Here is an 18,326-nt window from a genome sequence, read left to right as displayed (position 1 = left end):
CCACTCACTCCGCGCCAGTGGTAATAATACCTTTATTCAAGATAATGCATGTCTTGTAGTTTAACGCATTTTTTTTTAATTTTACAAAAAAAAACAAACCTTGTACAGCATTTTATTTCTTACTTTTACAAAAAATAGCGTTTGTATGTAAATTACTTTATATAGGATAAAAACAATAACTATAAATAATTATCAATACATTTGTTTATATATATAGCCCGAATTTGTTATAATATAAGTACTGCCAAATAAACATCAGTTAAACATTGGAAAAAATGTATATTTTCATCATCAAAAAAAGTCGAAACTTTGTCAATTTATCACATATTTTCGTACATTGTCATATTATGATCTCAACGAGCAAAATTTTTGCTCGTGCAATCAACGTATTCGTGTATGAGTGTCGGTGATAGATCGCTTCACGCATACACACGAGCGAGCGTCTGTTAACAATCGTCGTCGCCTCGCACCGTAGAGTCCATAAATCAGCGCTGCATTGGAAAATCAAGAGCCCCATTGACATTCAAATAGCTTCTCGATACATAGAGGTAGCAGCAGCAGCAGCAGCAGCAGCACAGATCGTCATTGAAGTATCCGGGAGTTGAGGGGATCGTCGATCCTGCCGGCGATGAGCGCCACCGAAGTCTCCCCGTCGACGATGAAGTAAAGGAACGGATGGGCTGCCGTGAAGGCCACCAGACTGTCCAGCATGCCGTTAACTGCAATTGATCGACGGACATGTATGCGTATATAGTAGTAGTAGTAGTATGTACGAACGCTTGACGCACGCGAGACAGAGAGTGAAATGGTCGTACGTGCGAAGTTTGCTTGATTTTATGCGGCAATAGGTGTATTATATATTAGGGGTCGTAGGACATATATATAGCTCGCGTCCCATTGAATAGGGAGGAAAATTGCCGCCACGCTTGGAGTATTTTGCGCAACACTCGCGCGACGTCGATCTTCTCTTTCCCTCGTCGCGACGGTACATCGAGAGAAGCTTCTTTTTATCGTGGGAATCTATAGAAATAAACAAACAAGTCACGTATACGAGATGCTCCTTTCGACGACGACAACAACAACGAGTGAGAATAAGGTTGACGAGTAAAGTGTCGATATAATGTATTGTTGTACATTATGTATGTGATTGTTTTGTTTTTTCGTGCCTGTGTCGGTACAGTCTATATCCTTCGCCTCATTGAACCACCTAAATGGTAATTTCGTCGTTTTACTGTCACCACGTAAATGACAAATATTTGCGTGGAATATATCATAATGACGCAGTAAAAATCTTTATTATCGAGAGAGAGAGAGAGAGAGAGAGAGAGAGAGAGAGAAACCCAGAACAACAAAAAAAAAACCATTAGAATAATTGTCGAGTCCGCGCATAAATACGTTCACCCACGCCACAGTCGATAAACTCGTAATATTATACATATTATATATTGTGTAGCGGGAAAGTCCAAATGATAATATGCCTCGAGATACTGAGAGATCTGCGTGCGCAAGTTTTTATAACGTCACCAAGAAGAAAAAGAAGAAGACAATATAAAAATCGACACTTATAAGCGCAAGGACGTTGTCTTATGTATTTATAGAGAGAGAGAGAGCTCGAGAGAGAGTGAGTCAGCCTCGCTCAGGATATCAGCCATTAGCTTTTAAGTTTCGAGCAATAGCCATTCTCTCCTTTTCCCTCTCAATGCCTCTGTGAAAATTCCAGTCGCGACTCTGTGTATTGTTGTTATTTCTCCTCCTTCTCTTCCATCTCGTATACATACATACAGTTGTTATAGTCGCGCGTGCGACGTTGTAAGCCATCGCAACTGCGAATTTCCGCGATTGTTCGTCGATCGATTACTATAGAGCAAGAAGAGGAGCGAGAGAGTATGCAGGACGATTTCGACACACACACACACTGACTAAGTCCACTTTGGACAATTCGATTGGTTGCGCAATACGCGTGTATACGTATCATGTATGCAGATGTGTAGTGCACTGAAAATTAGTCGCGCTTGCGGATATCTGTCTCTCTCGCTCTTTCTCTCCACTCGACTAGAGGCCAATTATTATAGCACATCGATCGACAATTACTCGCGGCTCGCGAGAGGAGCTATAGCGGCCGATAATCGTCCGAGCGTTGCGAAATTATCCGCTACTAGCTGTGTATAGCATAAAGACGGTAGCTTACAAACATCCGATTGAAATCGATGATTGTATACCTACGACGACGTTTAGAGATTATATTGTTGTTGTTGTTGTTGTTGTTGTGTTGTTCGTCGTGCTTTTTGTCACGCTGATATCGCTCCAATGTACAAGTCTTATAACTTATTGCATCTAGGTGTTACGCGTCGAACGCACCAAGTAGGTCAATGCACGGCTTATATTATATAGGCGATGCGTCTTCTTCGCGGACCGAGAAGTCAGGCCTATAAGCGTAGTTGTAAAGCTCCGAGGAAAGTTTACCTCAAAGATTAAGCAAGTTTGAGAGTCGAGCGATCCGTACAGCAGCAGCGAGAAAGGAAGAGAGGAAGAGAGGATGCGTGCCTCGATGTGCTGCCCATCGTGAATATATCGCGTACGAATTTCCGCACTCCGATCACGAAGCGACGCTTTACTTTGCTAAAAAGGCCTCGAGGGAGCTCAGCAGCTGAGTCAATAAACGAGGCAACAATCGAAAATAGCCCGCCTCGAGCCCTGAACTCGATTGTAAGATCGATTGTGAGTAGTAACAGCCTGATTTGGTCAGACCGTGAGATACACACGATCATGCGTATACGCTGTGTAACCGCTTATATTACGAACCTGGCCTACCGTAGCGTCGATTCGGTAACACCACCGACGACGTCTGGTCCAGGGGATTTCGATTCTGATTGTTCGTGGCTGCTGCTCCGTTGCTCGTTCCGTCGCTGTTACCGGTTGCGTTGCTCATCGCGTTGTTATTCATCATCGAGTTATTTCCATTGGCCATCGTCGCGTTGCCGTTGCCATTGCCATTGCCGTTGTTGTTGTTATTGTTGCTGGTATTGTTCCCTTGCGAATTAGCGTCGCGCATGTAATTCCTGATGTTGACGGCGATGCTCTGCTGGACGTCGCGCGCGTACACCCCCAGGTCCGGCGTCATCGGAGTCAGATCGGCGAGGCGCGGCTCGAACACGTCCTTGATGCCGAGCTACGGACAAAAAAAAGAGGGAAAAGAAACGAAAATATTAGTACTTACGAAGCATATTATTATGCGGCGAGATGGTGCAATACAATATATACGATGCCCGAGGAAGAGAAGTTTGACGGCTTTGCATGAAATATTTTATCCCCGTAGCCTGTATACGTTGGCTTTAGTTTACATAATGGAACGCGTCGAGCGCCGTCGAGCGAAAGATAATATTCTAGGGCAAAAAAAAGCTAAGATTGCAAGCTCTATGACGACGCGACGCAACGTCTTTGACGAGCCAAATTGAATCTTCATTCTCTCGGCATTATAGTACAGAAAAGTGTCCAGTATAATAATGATCGCGCGCGGATGTCGTACCATGATGACGCGCACATATAATAAAGCTGGTGCAACTTTTTTGACTCGACGGCAAGCGGATGATACAAAAGAAGCGTAATTTATATCTAGGTAGGTATTATAATATAAAAGAAAGTGTCGAATTGCTGTTCTCTCTCTCTCTCTCTCTCACCCGCTGCAGATAAGGCGTGAGCGTGACGAAGCCGCGCAGCATGAAGGCCGGTATGGTGGCTCTGACCCAGGTGGGCTGGAGCTGCCTGCGCAGCAGCCTCAGGCTCTTGCCGCCGAGGGCTCGGGCGAGCCTCACCGTGTCCATGCGCTCCGTCGGCAGCAGAAGCAGGGCGCTGTATCTCGGATTCTACGTCGTGACGCGCGTCAAGTGTCGGGTAGTTTAATATATGCCATATCGTGAAACATTCAGTTTTTAGCAGCTACTAGTAAGTTTATACCGTTATGTATGTGATGCGTGTACTCACGTCAAGGGGAAATTCGACGCCGACGGCCTTGAGCGAGGGAAAGTAGGCGAAGGGGAGTACGGCCGTGTAGGTGGCCGCCGGCACGATGGCGATCTCGCAGCCGTTTATCAGGAACTGCAGCTCGGTCGCGTCCCGGGCGTTGGTCGGCTGTATCGGCTGGTCCGCCCAGATATCGAGGTCCTGCATCCACCAGCCGTCGTCTACGCACGCTCATACACATATTTTAAACGCGTGCATGCGTACAACAATGATAATGAAAGTTCTCGCAGCGTGGCAAATATATCGCATGATTAAATTACGATTTCGAGCTCGCGCGCGAGTTTTGCAGCGCAGTGCATAGTTCAACGAGGCAGCAACAGCAGCAAGCAACGCGAGCGCAATCGATGCGGAATTTAAGTTGTTTCGCAATATTGCAGCCACACGTACGGTCGCGGCGCGCGTAATTACTCGCGCGTATATTACAGGTGAAAGAGCCGCCGACCGCTGATATTTTCAATCAACGCGACGGATGATTTGTTGAAATATATGATCGCTTTGAGCGGAGGTGGCGGCGATTCGAACGTTAAATTGTTGCAGGTGCTGCTGCACGCGATCCGAGCTATATTTTCCACAAGGGGGGTACAAAAAAAATTAGGGACAATGGAGCCTTTGTTTCCGCGCTGTAATTGGTCTAACTGATATCTAGATAGTGCGGACTTTTTACACGACGCGTTCTGCAAAAGAAACGGCTGGATCCAATCTCGAGGTGCGCGCACAATTTCCTTATTGATTTTCCGCTTAATGATAATTTCCCAGCCGCTCTTACCGTGATAATTAACAAAGTATCCGTCGCTCCTTTTCCTTCTCTTTCGCGTGGCTTTTCTGCGCCTGACTACGGGCGGCACCACCGTGGCTATGTCCTCGAATATCATGAAACCGGCCGTGGTCGTCTCCTGCGGGAGCCTCGTCGTTGCCATCGTCGTCGTCGTAGTAGTAACCGTGGTAGTGCTCGTTGGCTCCGTGGCCGCCGTGAGAAAATCAAAGTCCGGCGGTGTCGTTTGCACGACCCTCGGCAGCGTCACCGCAATCGTCGGAATAGTCGTTCTCGCCGTAGTCGTAGTAGTGCTGCTGGTGGTGGTCGGCATTGTGGTGGGTGGCTGAGTCGCGGCACTTTTCAGGGCAGCTCGAAAATTACTCTCGACTCGACGCGCGAGGCAACTTTGTACTGATTAAAATTTGTGTCGTGCGTGCTTACCTCGTGGCTGCTGCCGTGGACGGTAACGTCGTTTGCACGATGTTGGCCGGAGTCGCTGGTTGAGTCGTCGCTTCTGGCGTTGTCGGCGTCGGAGCTGAATTCGCACAAATGCGTCTCACTTTACTTTTCGGAAGATTTTCAGAGGCAATTTTCGTCGAAAAGACACGTTACGTATACTCACTCGTCTGCTGCGTAGTAGGCGGCATCGTCGTGGGCACCGTAGTATCCATCGTCGTGGGCATCGTGCTGATGGTCGAGGGTGTCAGGGTCGTCGCCGAGGATCCCTTCAGACCGAAGTACGGAGTGCTGCTGATGGCCGTGATATTGGACAGATCGACGCTCAGATCGAAACCGTAGAATCGCAGGATCGTCTCGTACTCGTCGCGCAGCGTCGTGTTCTCGCGATTCAAGTTCAGGCCGCCCAGGAAGCCGTCGGGGTTCAAGTAAGACTGTATGAAAAGTAACGTAAAAGAGGCGGCTCGCACCGAACTCGATTCGAAGATTTACGAACGAAACGTACTCTCAGTCGCATGTAAATCTCACGCATGCCCATCCTGGCGACGTTCCTGTCCCTGGGCAAGGCCAGCGCGTCGACGATCTGCTGTCTGCCTCGGCCGGCGGTGCCCTCGTACAGAGCGGCCAGAATGAAGCCGAGACCGGCGGGCGAGAAGGCGACGTTGCCCGTGTCCACGTACTGCTGGAGTATCCGAACGCCGAGGTCGTTTATCACGTCGGCCATCACGTCGACGGGTCGACGAGGCGCCGGCGGCAGACGATACCTGTACCAGGTGGATTGCTGATGCTGATACTGCTGCTGCTGTTGATGACTCGGCGGTGGCTGCGCGACGACCTCTTGGTAATGCGCCCAGCCGTGCGATCGAACTTGATATGAAATTTTGCAAAAGAGACGCAAGCGTGTATGAAGTTCACAACGACGAGGAGTAATTAATGCAAGCGACAACGCCCGCTTATATCAATACAAAGAAAGAGGCAAATGCTTGTATAATATCTTGATTGTCAGATTGCGTGCAGCTTCTCATTACGAAACGTATTTACTACGTTGCTAGTCTATTAACGGCTAATTTCTTTTTTATAATGGAAATTCACTTTTTGACGTTGCTTGATATTGCACATTTTTAAATGAGCGTTGTTAATTAAAACGTAGCAGCGAGTTAGAAAGAACAGTTATTAATATTACTCTTTGAAGAATTTGGCAGGTGCAAAATTGCGCAATCTCCTTTCTCTCTTTCTTTTCGGGCGCCATTGAAAAGGAGAACCCACATACCAAGACCTACATCGTATAAAGACAATATGCAAATTTTCATACGATAAGAGTTCGAAGTTAATCTACGTAAACTCTTTTCTTACTACCCTCTTTTCTCGTATACGTATGTGCGGATTAATCAACGATAAGGCAAAGTTTTAATTCTTTTTGGAACACTTGATCCAAGTCAGAAAGAAGCAGAGGTTAAAGTTCAGCTCGGCTGCTTATTCAACGGCGATATTTTGTTTTTCAAACTCAACACCCACCCGACTTTCCGGATAGTTGTGCTGATGTTTTTATATTTTGCACATTATTCATCAGCCTGTCGTGCGCTACTTTAACACGTATTTAAGAAAGTCTTTTTATTTGTTTTTGAGCAACTTCCACTCACACCCATACCAATCCCGCACAACAACAGCGGCAAGATAAAATCCTTTAAATTTTCCTATATACCTCGTCCGCGCAGCCTGCCTAGACGTCATATTTCTTCTTATGCTTCTCGGCGTGGTATATAGCGTGGGTGCGCAGGTAATCCACCTGTGAGTTTATTTTTATCTATATATCCGTCCTGGAGAGAGAAGCGAAAATTCCCTGCTGACTTTATTTTCCATTGATCTTATAAATAACGTCGAAGTGCTTGCTCAGTGCTGCACAGAGCTATATAGGCGTCGCTCGCACGCAACAAGCGACAAGAGAAGAAAATCTCGAATTCGATTTGCGACCCCGGGAGTGGAAAGCTTCGACCTAGCCATGTATATATAACCAGCGAAGACGTAGCTCTTTTGTAACAGAAAAAAAGAAAGAAAAAAATATATTCTAACGTCTATACTTTGCCTTCTCGCTCAAACGACGTTACAGCTCCGGAGTAAATATAAATGAAGCATTTTTTTGATCAAATATCCGCCAGGTACGCCAGCGCAAATAGATCGTAATAAATATTGATTATTATCACGGTGCGAGCTTTGAATGGACTCTGATAGAGATAATTCTTCCTTATTATTATATGCTTTTATCCTCGGAACCGAAAAAAGACGCGTGTAACATTAAAAATGCATTACTGCATTGCGTGAGTGTGTACGTGACCCGAAAAAAACTAAGATGTTTACCCGAAATAATACCAGCGAAAGCCGAAAGTAAGAGGGAGAAATAATCCTCCTCTCCGCGCGGCGCATGAAATATAAAGCGCAATATACGAGAAATGAAAGAAAAGTGTGTATAGCTATGATCTGCCTCGTATAAAAGTGTGCGTAGAGTCTTGGAAAAGGAAAAAATAGAACACAAAAAGCAATAAGTCTTACTGGGTATGAAGAAGCATCCTGCGAAGACAATAAGAACACTGAACACGACGAGTTGCTTCATTTTCGTCGCTGTTAATTATTTCTTCCTATTATTGTTTCACTTGGATAAGGTTGAAAATCTCGCTCTCTCGAGTTTACATCGCACAGAGTATAATTGTTCGCTTTTTTTTCTGCTCCGTCGCTGACTTTTTTCTTTATCGAGGCGCATCCGCGGCCGATCTTGACGCGCGTCGCGTCGGGACTGACACTGAGGCGCTCGGGTCTCGCCACGCAAAGGTCCCACAATCCGGGCGCGAGCCAGAGGCGTTTAATACTATGCACGACTCTCCCCCTTATTGTGCAGCTCTATTGTAGCAAGGTTAAGCGCTAGCAGTCGCTGTATAAACATTATACGCGCGGCATGACAATTTCGCCGAGGCAGTTAACATTGGATTTTAACGAGGAACGTACAGGCCGTCGCGCGCGTTAAAATTTCCAAATGAAAATCCTTGTCTCGTCGCTCGCTCGGTCGAGCTAATAAAGGCCGATCCTCGCTGGATATTTAGATTTTAAGATCGTGCACGATACTATAACAGCTTTTAGAAACTTCGCCTCGAGTCGTATGATTTATTTCTGTAGCTTTGGAAAATGCATCTTCTAGCCGGCTGCGCCTGGCCGATCGAGGTTTCACCGCGCACCGCGTGTGTACATTACATAACATTGATAAATTGCAAAAGAGGTCATTCGTCGTTAATCCGACTCTTTGTTTTTCTCTTGTACGAAAATTGAGATTACGTGCTCGAGATAATAGCCGATGCTAGCACTTCATTTGCCACCTGCTGCACGCTTACATGAATCACACCTATGAAACACCAATCTCGTGCAAAAATCAAGCTCTCAATTGTGAAAATCCAAAATGCAAACATTTAAAATTGCATTAGAATGAAGAAGAGCGATTTTCATCAGACGAACTTCATTAAACTTTTAATGAAATGATGTCTACATAGAGTTGAGAAAAAGAAGGAAAAAACAGCTGGCAAGTCCACTTTATAGAGAATCTGCGTTAATACAATATCCATAGCTTTATCGCGGGTATGGTGTAAAAGCCGCGTGCGCAAGCACGGACGTCTTGAAAAACTTGTTTATTATAATAACTCGTTGGCAAACTGAGGAGCATCTTTAAACTCGAGGATGCTTAGGAAATAAGGGAACAAAGGGAGATTAAAGGTAAGTGCAAAGGCAGCTGCGTGCTTTTTCTTACTTCTTCTTCTCCGCGCGCCCAAAGCAGGACACGTACTACTATCCGTACGGTTCGCGTTTATACGCGCGGCGCAAATGCACTCGAGGGCAACTTTGCTGGGGCTTTTTTTTCTCCTCCTCCTCTAACGCACTCATTTTCCGCGCGGAAAAAAGTTTTAATGTATTTTAGGCCGGAGCAATTCGGAATTTGAAAGTTTTATACGGAGCAGTATTTGATAATGGTCGAGGGAAACTTGTGTATACACATGTGCGTGCTCGCAAAAATTCCGGTCCAAATTTGTCGTCGTGTTCTCGAACCGATTATCACCTTACGTATACATAAACGTGCAGTAGTTATGATATACATAAGCGCCGTAATAACATAGGCAGATATGTAGACAAAAGGACGCGCGCACAAATCTTTATAAATGTAAACGCTCGTCCCAATTTCGCGGCTCTCGAGCTTCGCGTGCAGATCGTGGCACATCTTCAAAGGAATACAAGCCGCCGTTACTGCTGCTGCTGCTTTCATCCTCGCGCGCGCGCGCACCAGCACGAGAGCCTAACGCGGCGATTATTGTATACATTACATGCTCGGCGTTATACGCGTATTGCGAAATTTTTTACTATGCATATGCGCCTACTACTGAGCGCACGACGACGACAACGACGACTCGCACCGGCACGAGAGAGCAGCAGCACTTTTACTATGCGATACTGCAGCTATATCTTCAAGCATCGAGCGTGTCCGTATACGACGGCGGTAACGAGTAATTATTCCATTCGCATTAAAGGATGCAATATCACGTGCATAGACGCTATATAAGATTTAAAGCAGCCTTTGCTATATAGTGTGTGTTGCGAGCTTATACAACTATATATACACATTTACGCGCGTCTTCTAATGAATGAGACATTGAGTCTTGACATAGAAAATTTTTATAATCAATTTTATAGGATCTCGGGGAGAGAGGGTGAGGTAAGCGGCTGTATCACAAGAGCTAGTTTTCTATATAACGACGGCAATAAAGTGCTAGATAAAGATACGGCAGGTGTCGTTAATTTTCATTCGATAAGTTTTAATAAAAGTTATAAACAAATCATAGTTACATAAAATGTTGTGTATGCGTATTCGTGTGTGTGAATTAATTCTATGCGCGTGAATAATGTATTGTTCAGGCAGCGAGAAGAAGAATTTCAAGAGACGAATGGCTTGATAAAGACTTTCTCGGCAGCTTCTTTTTTTCTGTGCCACACGAGCTCCGTACCGATGAAAATCGCCGCCACCGTGAATCCTGCGAACGAGCGACGCGATCGTATATCATTATCTATTCAAACGTTTCGCAGCGGTATCGATCGCATTGATTTATATACATGACACATACCGATTGCCAAGACGAAAAATATCCCCTGCATGTCGCCCATGTTGACCTTGTGATTCGTGGCCTCTTGACCCTTCATGTTTCCGTGGCACTTGTTTTTCGGTGGCAGCCTATCCTCGGTCCACTTCTTTATCAGACCCGACTCGTGCATACGCTTTATCCTGCATCAACGAGCGACTCGTACAACCGCATGTCTCGTTATTTATTTCAAGTAACAAATAAGAAAAAAAGTCACCCACGCGTCATTGATCAAGGACAGATAGGGACTGTCGCCGGCGATCATCATCGCCAGGTTCTCCGGCAAAAAGTCCTCGGCGCCGACGTGTAAATTGCAGCCACCAGTGCTCTTGAGATCCGAAGTCGCGAGATGTTCCAGCGACATCTTCCAGTCGATATAAACGAGCTTGTCGCGTTTTACGGATTCCAAAATGTTCGCTGCTTTCGACGTTTCCTGACGCGTCGCTCCATCAAACAGCTCCTTGTACTGTGCAAGACAAATATACAATTTGTGCATAATTCGTATATTGTTGATAATAGTTTCACTGAAAAATGATAATTTAGTATCTACGTTTGATAAGTTCAAATGTAAATAATTCGTTGGCTGAAACAGAAGTTTTGCAAAAATCGTTTTCTGTCACTTCAATACTTTTTTACCTAGGTAGAAATATGACGCATGACTATTAATTGGAATGTTTTTGTACGATTATGTTATGATCATAGGTATTGAGCGCATTTTAAATGATCTGAAAAAAAATTTATATAGTGTAAAAAAGAGTTAAAAAAAAATAAATAAAAAAAACGTTATGGAGAGTTATATGTCCAAAAAACGTGTGTCCGATTTCAATGTCCTATGTATTTCCAAGTAACTTCTTCCTTGACCAAAAATTAACCTTGCAATTTTAAGCATTTCTACCAAGGTAAATAAAATGGATCTTTAAGTAAATTATTTATTTTATTAAAGTGAGTCCTTTAGAGAATATTTGTGAACATTTTTTCACGATTGTCGCTGTTGTATATACTTTGACGTCACCGTTGGCGGCCGCGAGCGAGAGATAGCTCTCGACGACGCTGCCGTTGGCAAAGGACCAGACGAACTCGTTGCTGCGACCGAGCAGATCGTCGACGCTATCGATCGGCGCGTCGGTGCGCGGAAACGTGAGGAAGGCTATGAGATTGCCCGAGTACGTGGCCACGACGACCATCACGGCGAGCCACCAAGTGCCCACGACTAGTCGCGCGCTGTCGGCCTTGGGTAGATTCATCCCACCTGTGCGGCACACATTCGTGCATATGATCACAATACTCGAGTGATTTTCTTCATCATCGCTGAGAGATCTCACCTTGTTGCAGCAGAGCGCCGTAAACGTACCAGGAGCATTGCCAGGAGGTGGCCAGGCCGAGGCTGCCGCGATCGTCGGCGCTCAGGGGGCTCCACTTCACCATGAGATAAAGAAAGGGCCCGGTCAGGATGAGAGCCGAGATCAAGCAAGCCCAGGCCTAGACGAACGATGCGGATACAGAAAGAGAGATAGAAAAAAAGGGAAGGTATAAAGCAGCGGCAAAATTGCTCTATTATAATACAACGGTAGACTCTGTACTTTCGCGATTAGCGATTCAATTTTCATCGCTCGACGAAGCTCGAATAATGGGAGCTCGTGCGCGAGTCGCGTAAATTAGGCTTTCGTAATATTCATTTGCTGCGCGCGACAAAAAGGTTCTACGTTATCGCTATGGAACTTTTTTTGCCTTGCAGCGCAGCTTATTATATACACACGGCCTGGACGGTAATTACCGTCTCTCAAGTTCGTTATGCAGAATAAAAATAACCTAGGTAAAAAAAAAGATCTCGGTCACGCTTGACTCGTACAAGTTCGATACTTTTGTCATCTCAGATATAATAATATACCTCGTTGGTGTAGGGCGCCACGAAGAGCAGAGCCCGCGAGAGTATCTCGGGCTTGGCCTGCATCAAACCGTAGGTCTGCGTGCTGACCGTAGCGGTGAAATTGACGCCAGGCAGATTGTCGCCTACGGTTATTGCCATCGCGCCCAGGAAGACTTTGCGTTTACGCACGAGCTCCATCAGCTGAGGCGGCACTTGAGTCGCGTGGGACGTCGGTACGTCAAGCTGTACCTATACACACACACACAATATTACGTATTTTCTTTTTGCTTACCATCTACATTATGAGCTGCATGTACATCAGCTGCATTCATTTATATCTATGTAACGACATTAGCAATGGTCGAGGATAATTTTTATTGAGGTCCCAGAAATATGAAGGAAAGCGCGAAAAACGAAAATTTCGTTAGATATTTTGACAGCTATTTATTTGTTACTTTACTACTAACGTAAAATATGAATACTTGTTCCATGTTTGACCTTGTCGATATTATCTTTTCTCTGACTCTTTTTTTTGCCTTGGGACATCAAATAATTGTAATTAAGTTTTCGGATAAATTCACATGTATTTTTTCAGCAATGTTAAGGTGATGCCTAGGCCACAATTTTTACCGACCGAGCTCAGAAAATGTATATTTTCGTAACTTTTTTTCCAGGCTGATTTTCGTAAAAAGGCTCTGTGGAGCCCTCCGTATTGTTGCTGTGAACAACTGTACCAAATTTCAGCCAATTTCATCGGGTAGTTTTCCCGGAAAACAGGATCGAAATTTTTGACTATTGTTTGCAGGATAAAAAACTTTGATCCTGTTTTCCGGGAAAACTATCCGTTGAAGTTGACTGAAATTTGTCGTCGTTGTTCGCAGCAACAATACGGAAGGCTCCACAGAGCCGTTTTTCGAAAATCAGCTTGGAAAAAAAGTTACGAAAATATACATTTTTTGTGCTCGGTCGGTAAAAATTGTGGCCAAGGCATCACCTTAACCCGGAAAAAGTAGTCATACAAACGAAATCAAAATCGCTATGTAAGCAAAAATTAAAAATTTAAATTAAATTTAAAAGTAAAAATTTTTATATTTATTTGAAGCCATTTATGTATTTCTTTAGATAATAACATAGATCTTAAGGGCTTATGACACCTTAAACTCAACATTTTTTTATTACATTTTTGAGTTGGATTCTATCTTCTCTTTTCATTGCATTTTTCGTAATTCCAAATTTTGATTGTGCACTGAGATACAACTGTTTCCATAAACCTTTTTCCTATACTTTACGTGTTAAATTTTTTTCTTCTTTTGCGTATTCTAATTGCGTAATTATTTTTCATTTGTCGTTTTTACCGAAATTTGAATCATAAAACTACTGAGAGTGACCTATGAGTTCAATCGTCTCACCCGTGGTAGTGGCCGTAAGCATCGATGTTCCGAGGAAGCGTACGCGACCCTGGCGCTGAGGCTCAACCGGTAGCCTTTGAAAGTTACGACCGATGACCAAGTTTAATTTAAAATTTAAAGTTTAAAAAACAACGTTGCCACTAGTATATCGGGAGAGTCCCCAGGGTGGGCGTAAATATCAGTAGGTTGGAAATAAGTTGTATGCCATCCTTTATATAAGCGCGTGTGTGCGTGTACGTGTGCTCACCGGGGCCAAGGAAAAAGCGTATACAGTCTCTGGCATATATATACACTGCAGGCTACTGCAGTACATGCGTGGGAGGTGTATCTATATGCCGTGAGAGAAAACATACTTTATCGATTTCAATTTTCTCCTCTCCTCGGCAGTTTACCTTCGATGAGGTAACGTTGTCAGTCATAAAACTCGCCGCCGTTTCCTTCGCTACTGCCGCTGCTGCTACTGGCGAGAAGCCGGGAAGCAATTGCATCGTGTACGTGAAATTCAATTTCAGACTCAGGTGATTCAAAATATCGAAGATTAATCCGCTGTACTGGAGACCGCCCGAGCTCGTTTGGCTTATTACTTGAAACGGTGGATTCTATGCGGCAAAAGAGAAATGAATGCTTGTAAAACGTTTTAAAGGTTTTATATTTAGTATAAATAATAAATAAAGCGAAGGGCGACTTACGTGGTACGAGGTGACGGGCAGATTTATGCCCCGAAAGCCCTGGCTCACGTGCGGGAAGAGCGGCTCGGTCATGTTGACGCCGAAGGCCGGCGCCCAGTTGCCCGTGTCGATCAGGTATCCCTCGGATCTCGAAGCTGTATGGCCACTGGCACTGCTCTCGTTGCGTCCGTACGACGTGCCCCAGGTAATGGCCGAGGTCACGGACCAGGACACGCACTCGCCGCAGTCGGCCCAGCTGCGATCTTTGCGCAGTAGCCTCTTAATCAATGAAACAGCTCTATTACGCTTAGCACGGATAATATTTCATATAATGGCGCTTGTTTGCGAGTCATTAAAAGTCGCCGCCTTAATGAGAAGACTTTGGCCGTTCTTTCATATATGCGAGCGAAAGTTAATTCGACGCGCCAGCAGCAGCAGCAGCAGCAACAACAACAACAACAACAACTTACATTAACGTTACTAATGATTTCCCTTTGACGCTCGGCTTTTGACAGTCTAACAACTTCGAACTCCTCCTCGGTGACTCGCTCGTAAAGTTCGAGCTCGGCGTGCAGCGACTGCTCCAAGCTCAGTGCCAAAGCTCGCACGAGCTCGCTCAGGTGGCACGTCAAGCCCATCTGAACACGAGAACGACGCCAACAATTTGTACGAAACAAAAATAAATGAATCTCCGCACGAAAGCTTTTAACGTAAGGATAGTAAACTATTGAGAAATTTTCTTCTTATTATATATTATATTGTAATATGTACGTTGCAGTCGCGCGACATCTGCGTGGTGTTGTGGACGAAGGCCACGTTGTCACCCTCGGCGAGCAGGTCGACGAACGACGAGACCTTGGCCTCGCGGCCCGAGGCGTCCGTGACCACGTAGAGCCACTGACTCTCCGGGTTGACCATCCTGAGCTGCCTGGCGACGCGCAGCACCGCCTCGATCATGTCGACGCTCACGATCACCATGAAGCAGCTGCCCAGCTCGTCGAGGCGAAAGTTCGCGAGGGTCTCGTGCAGCAGCTTGAGCATGGCCGCCTCGTCGCGCTCGTACTTGGTCGAGAAGAGGGCGCGCGCCGACAGAGTGAGATCTCGATTGGGCAGCTCGATCGACAGGGCCTTGACGACTCGGCTTATCATGTCGCGTTCTGAAAAATTTGATTTAATGATTAATTTTGGATAAAACGAACCTTGTACTTGTGGGTTTATATTTTTTACCGAAAGTATCGTCGTAGATGAAATTGATCCTCGGCCAGGATATCGTCTTGGTCATGCGGAGATCGAAGAAGATCTGCGATAACTCGTCACCCGGACGAAGCAGCGGCATGCTTAATCCGTGACCTTCCGGTAGCCTCGGACAGTCAGGATCTTGGGCATCATTTTTCCAGTTAAACTTCGTTACGTTACATACGCATTGAGTGTGAGGAGGGCATTTTTTAATCGCGCTGTAATGGTTTGAAGAACTACGCGTTCTCGGCTCAAAACGGCATCAGAACTGACATTCGGTAAGGTTCAGAATCTGCCACTTGAGCGCTGTCTCCATTGCTCAACACGGGTATAAACATATTTGTTGTATTTTTTATATGCAATGTTTTTAAGTTTTATAAATTGTTCATCCAGTTCAAATAAATACATTTTTCAAACATTACTTTTGCATCGAGTGAATTTTTACTCTAAATAAGAGAAAAAAAAGTGCACGAGCCCGATACTGATATTGAGATTCACCTGTTATGGCGAGGTAGGCGAGTTTTTCCTTCTGAGCTCGTTTGTAAAGCTGCCAAGTCGACTGGCAGCTGGCCACAGACAGCAAAACGATGTAATCTAATAAATTGCAGCAGCGACAACAAAAAATTCGCCATCGTGTCAGAAGTATAGGTGTAAAAGTAATTTCCAGCACCACGTGCAGTGTGACTTTTCAAGATATTTTATTTCATTTTATTTTTAGCAATGTTTCTCAAGCATGCCCACCTCTTCCGAGATTTACGTTGGTGTCGCCGAAAATCGTGTACGCCAAGCCGCTTGATTTCATGTGCATTCTCGTCACGTCGGCGATCAGGTCCGACATTTGCGACATGCTTCTACGGTAATCCTCGACATCTTTGAAAAAACTCTTCTCCACGATGACGGCTGGCGCGTAAAAAAAAGCGGACGATAATTTCGAAAATGAATAGCGCAACGATGCTCGCGTGGCAAAGACGAAGATTTTTCACTCACCCATGCTCGCGTTGGACGTAATCAACGACGGGAAGTCATTGTAAGCGGCGACCAGTACTCGGAGACACGTCAAAATTAGAGCTAGTGAACACACGGCACTGCTGATGATCAAGCTCATCGTGGCTCGGTAGCGTGCTCGAAACTACGTCTCGTCCGCTTCGTTTTTCTAATCATAATTCCACTCAGCGATTCCATTTTTTTTTATTTTATTGTTTTTTTTTTTCTCTCACAAATATACATCGCGCGGACTACAACGCATACGCGAGGGCAGAAAAGAAGAAGTAAATCGCGGTCACCCGAGCGAAGGGATCGGGGTTGAGGCCGTGTATGTGGATTGCTTCATTAATTGTTACGTAGCCGTATCGATTCGGTACGATTTTGTTCTATTTTATCGTAAAGCTTCTTCAAAGTGCTGTATACGAGTATGATTGATTTAAAAAGATAGAAACAAATACTTGCTTACTTTTTACTCATTAGTTTTGTAACGTGAACTCGTTGATTACTTTTTTTTCTATACTTTGCCGATATTGAATACAAAAAAAAAATAAAAAGAAAAAATCTTTGCAGAAACAATCGAAAGGATAATTACAGGATAGCTATAAATAAATGGCTGCAGGCTAATAAAAGTTCGACGATTGGCTACAGGTTGCAGAAATACTTTCGAAATTGTTTCCGAATAGCTATTTATATGAATGGACATTTAGGTAACAACTGCGTAAAAAGTGCAAATAGCGCGCGAATGAAACTATTTCAATAATATACTTTTAAATGAAAAGTTAGTGAGAATTGGTTGGGATTATAGTGAACATTAGATATTAAAATTAAATCATCACCCTCTGGTATTTCGTCCACTATAATTCCAACTTATTTAAAATATTTCGGTAAATAAAAAACGGAGTTCTATGATTCGATATACTAATGTACTTTCGCCAACTGAGCTTTATTTCCAAACTAAACTATAAGGGAATGTTTGATTGATGGAAATAAGCGAGCCCCAAAATCGTAAGAATATGATCAACTTTTTAGAGCTAAAGTCGTCGCATGCTGCGAAGGGTCAGGGCTCAACGAGTCTACTCGCTTGCTTATCGATTTTAAAAATGAGCCATTTCCTTGTTGCTTTGTTTTTCTTACTTTTCTTTTTAAAAATCGTATTCCAACTGATATTTCAGTCAATGAAAACCAAAAAACATATTTTACTTTTTAATTGAGTAAGTCTGAAAAAGTAAATTAAAAATCTTCAAAGACTATAATCAAGTAAATTCCAACAAACTTCAAAACAAACTTTAGGATGGATGAAAAAAAGTCGTGCTGGAATTCTTTTTTTTACATGCGATTACGTAGTTTTTCATACTCTCATTTTCGTGCCAATAACGAGTTTTCCTTCTTTTTTTCAAGTGCTGCTCACGACGAACACGACGACAATGTTCACTCCAACTTTTTAATTTTGTCGCCGTGACATGCGTAATATGTATATGGGTCAAAATAATACTTTTTTACAAAACCGTGCGAACGTATATCACCGATTTTGACGCGCTTTTGGTATGTTATAGTACAAGGACTCCCCCCTCCTACCCCCCACTTCCGGTATGAACGTCTATTTTCTATTTATATTTATCCTGCAGCCCTGAAGTAATTAAGGGGACATTCCCATTGAAAATGAAAAAAAAATCGATAAATTTTTTTTTACGTTAAAACGTTCTTTGACATCATAAAAATATCCTGCTAAAATTTTAGAACGAAATTCAAAAAGGAAAAAAAATTATG

The 18,326-nt window shown here is 44.1% G+C and overlaps 2 protein-coding genes across 2 annotated transcripts; both read right to left on the bottom strand.

The window, feature by feature from the left end:
• Window positions 1-27: 27 nt before the first annotated feature.
• Window positions 28-6,014, bottom strand: LOC106648758 (the record flags this gene model as incomplete). Its single annotated transcript, XM_023457797.1, has 8 exons — window positions 28-719; window positions 2,803-3,169; window positions 3,678-3,863; window positions 3,982-4,181; window positions 4,787-5,130; window positions 5,216-5,309; window positions 5,397-5,664; window positions 5,736-6,014. Coding segments are annotated over 8 exons (1,875 nt in total), but the record flags the coding sequence as incomplete, so codon positions are not given.
• Window positions 6,015-10,152: 4,138 nt separating this feature from the next.
• Window positions 10,153-16,682, bottom strand: LOC106648757 (ionotropic receptor 93a). Its single transcript, XM_023457738.1, has 14 exons — window positions 16,563-16,682; window positions 16,317-16,475; window positions 16,074-16,169; window positions 15,567-15,716; window positions 15,111-15,496; window positions 14,810-14,977; window positions 14,361-14,618; window positions 14,079-14,270; window positions 12,284-12,505; window positions 11,718-11,874; window positions 11,397-11,644; window positions 10,617-10,861; window positions 10,381-10,538; window positions 10,153-10,290 (listed from the first exon to the last, which is right to left on the bottom strand). Exons 1-14 carry the CDS (start codon window positions 16,678-16,680, stop codon window positions 10,193-10,195), a joined length of 2,655 nt encoding a protein of 884 aa, XP_023313506.1. The 5' UTR covers window positions 16,681-16,682; the 3' UTR covers window positions 10,153-10,192.
• Between the last annotated feature and the right edge of the window lie 1,644 nt (window positions 16,683-18,326).

The sequence above is a fragment of the Trichogramma pretiosum genome, unplaced genomic scaffold (assembly GCF_000599845.2).
Source record: "Trichogramma pretiosum strain Unisexual culture from Peru unplaced genomic scaffold, Tpre_2.0 scaffold22, whole genome shotgun sequence".
NCBI lineage: Eukaryota > Metazoa > Arthropoda > Insecta > Hymenoptera > Trichogrammatidae > Trichogramma > Trichogramma pretiosum.
The sequence above is the reverse complement of the archived record's forward strand: the minus strand, read 5'-3'. Positions and strand labels throughout refer to the sequence as shown.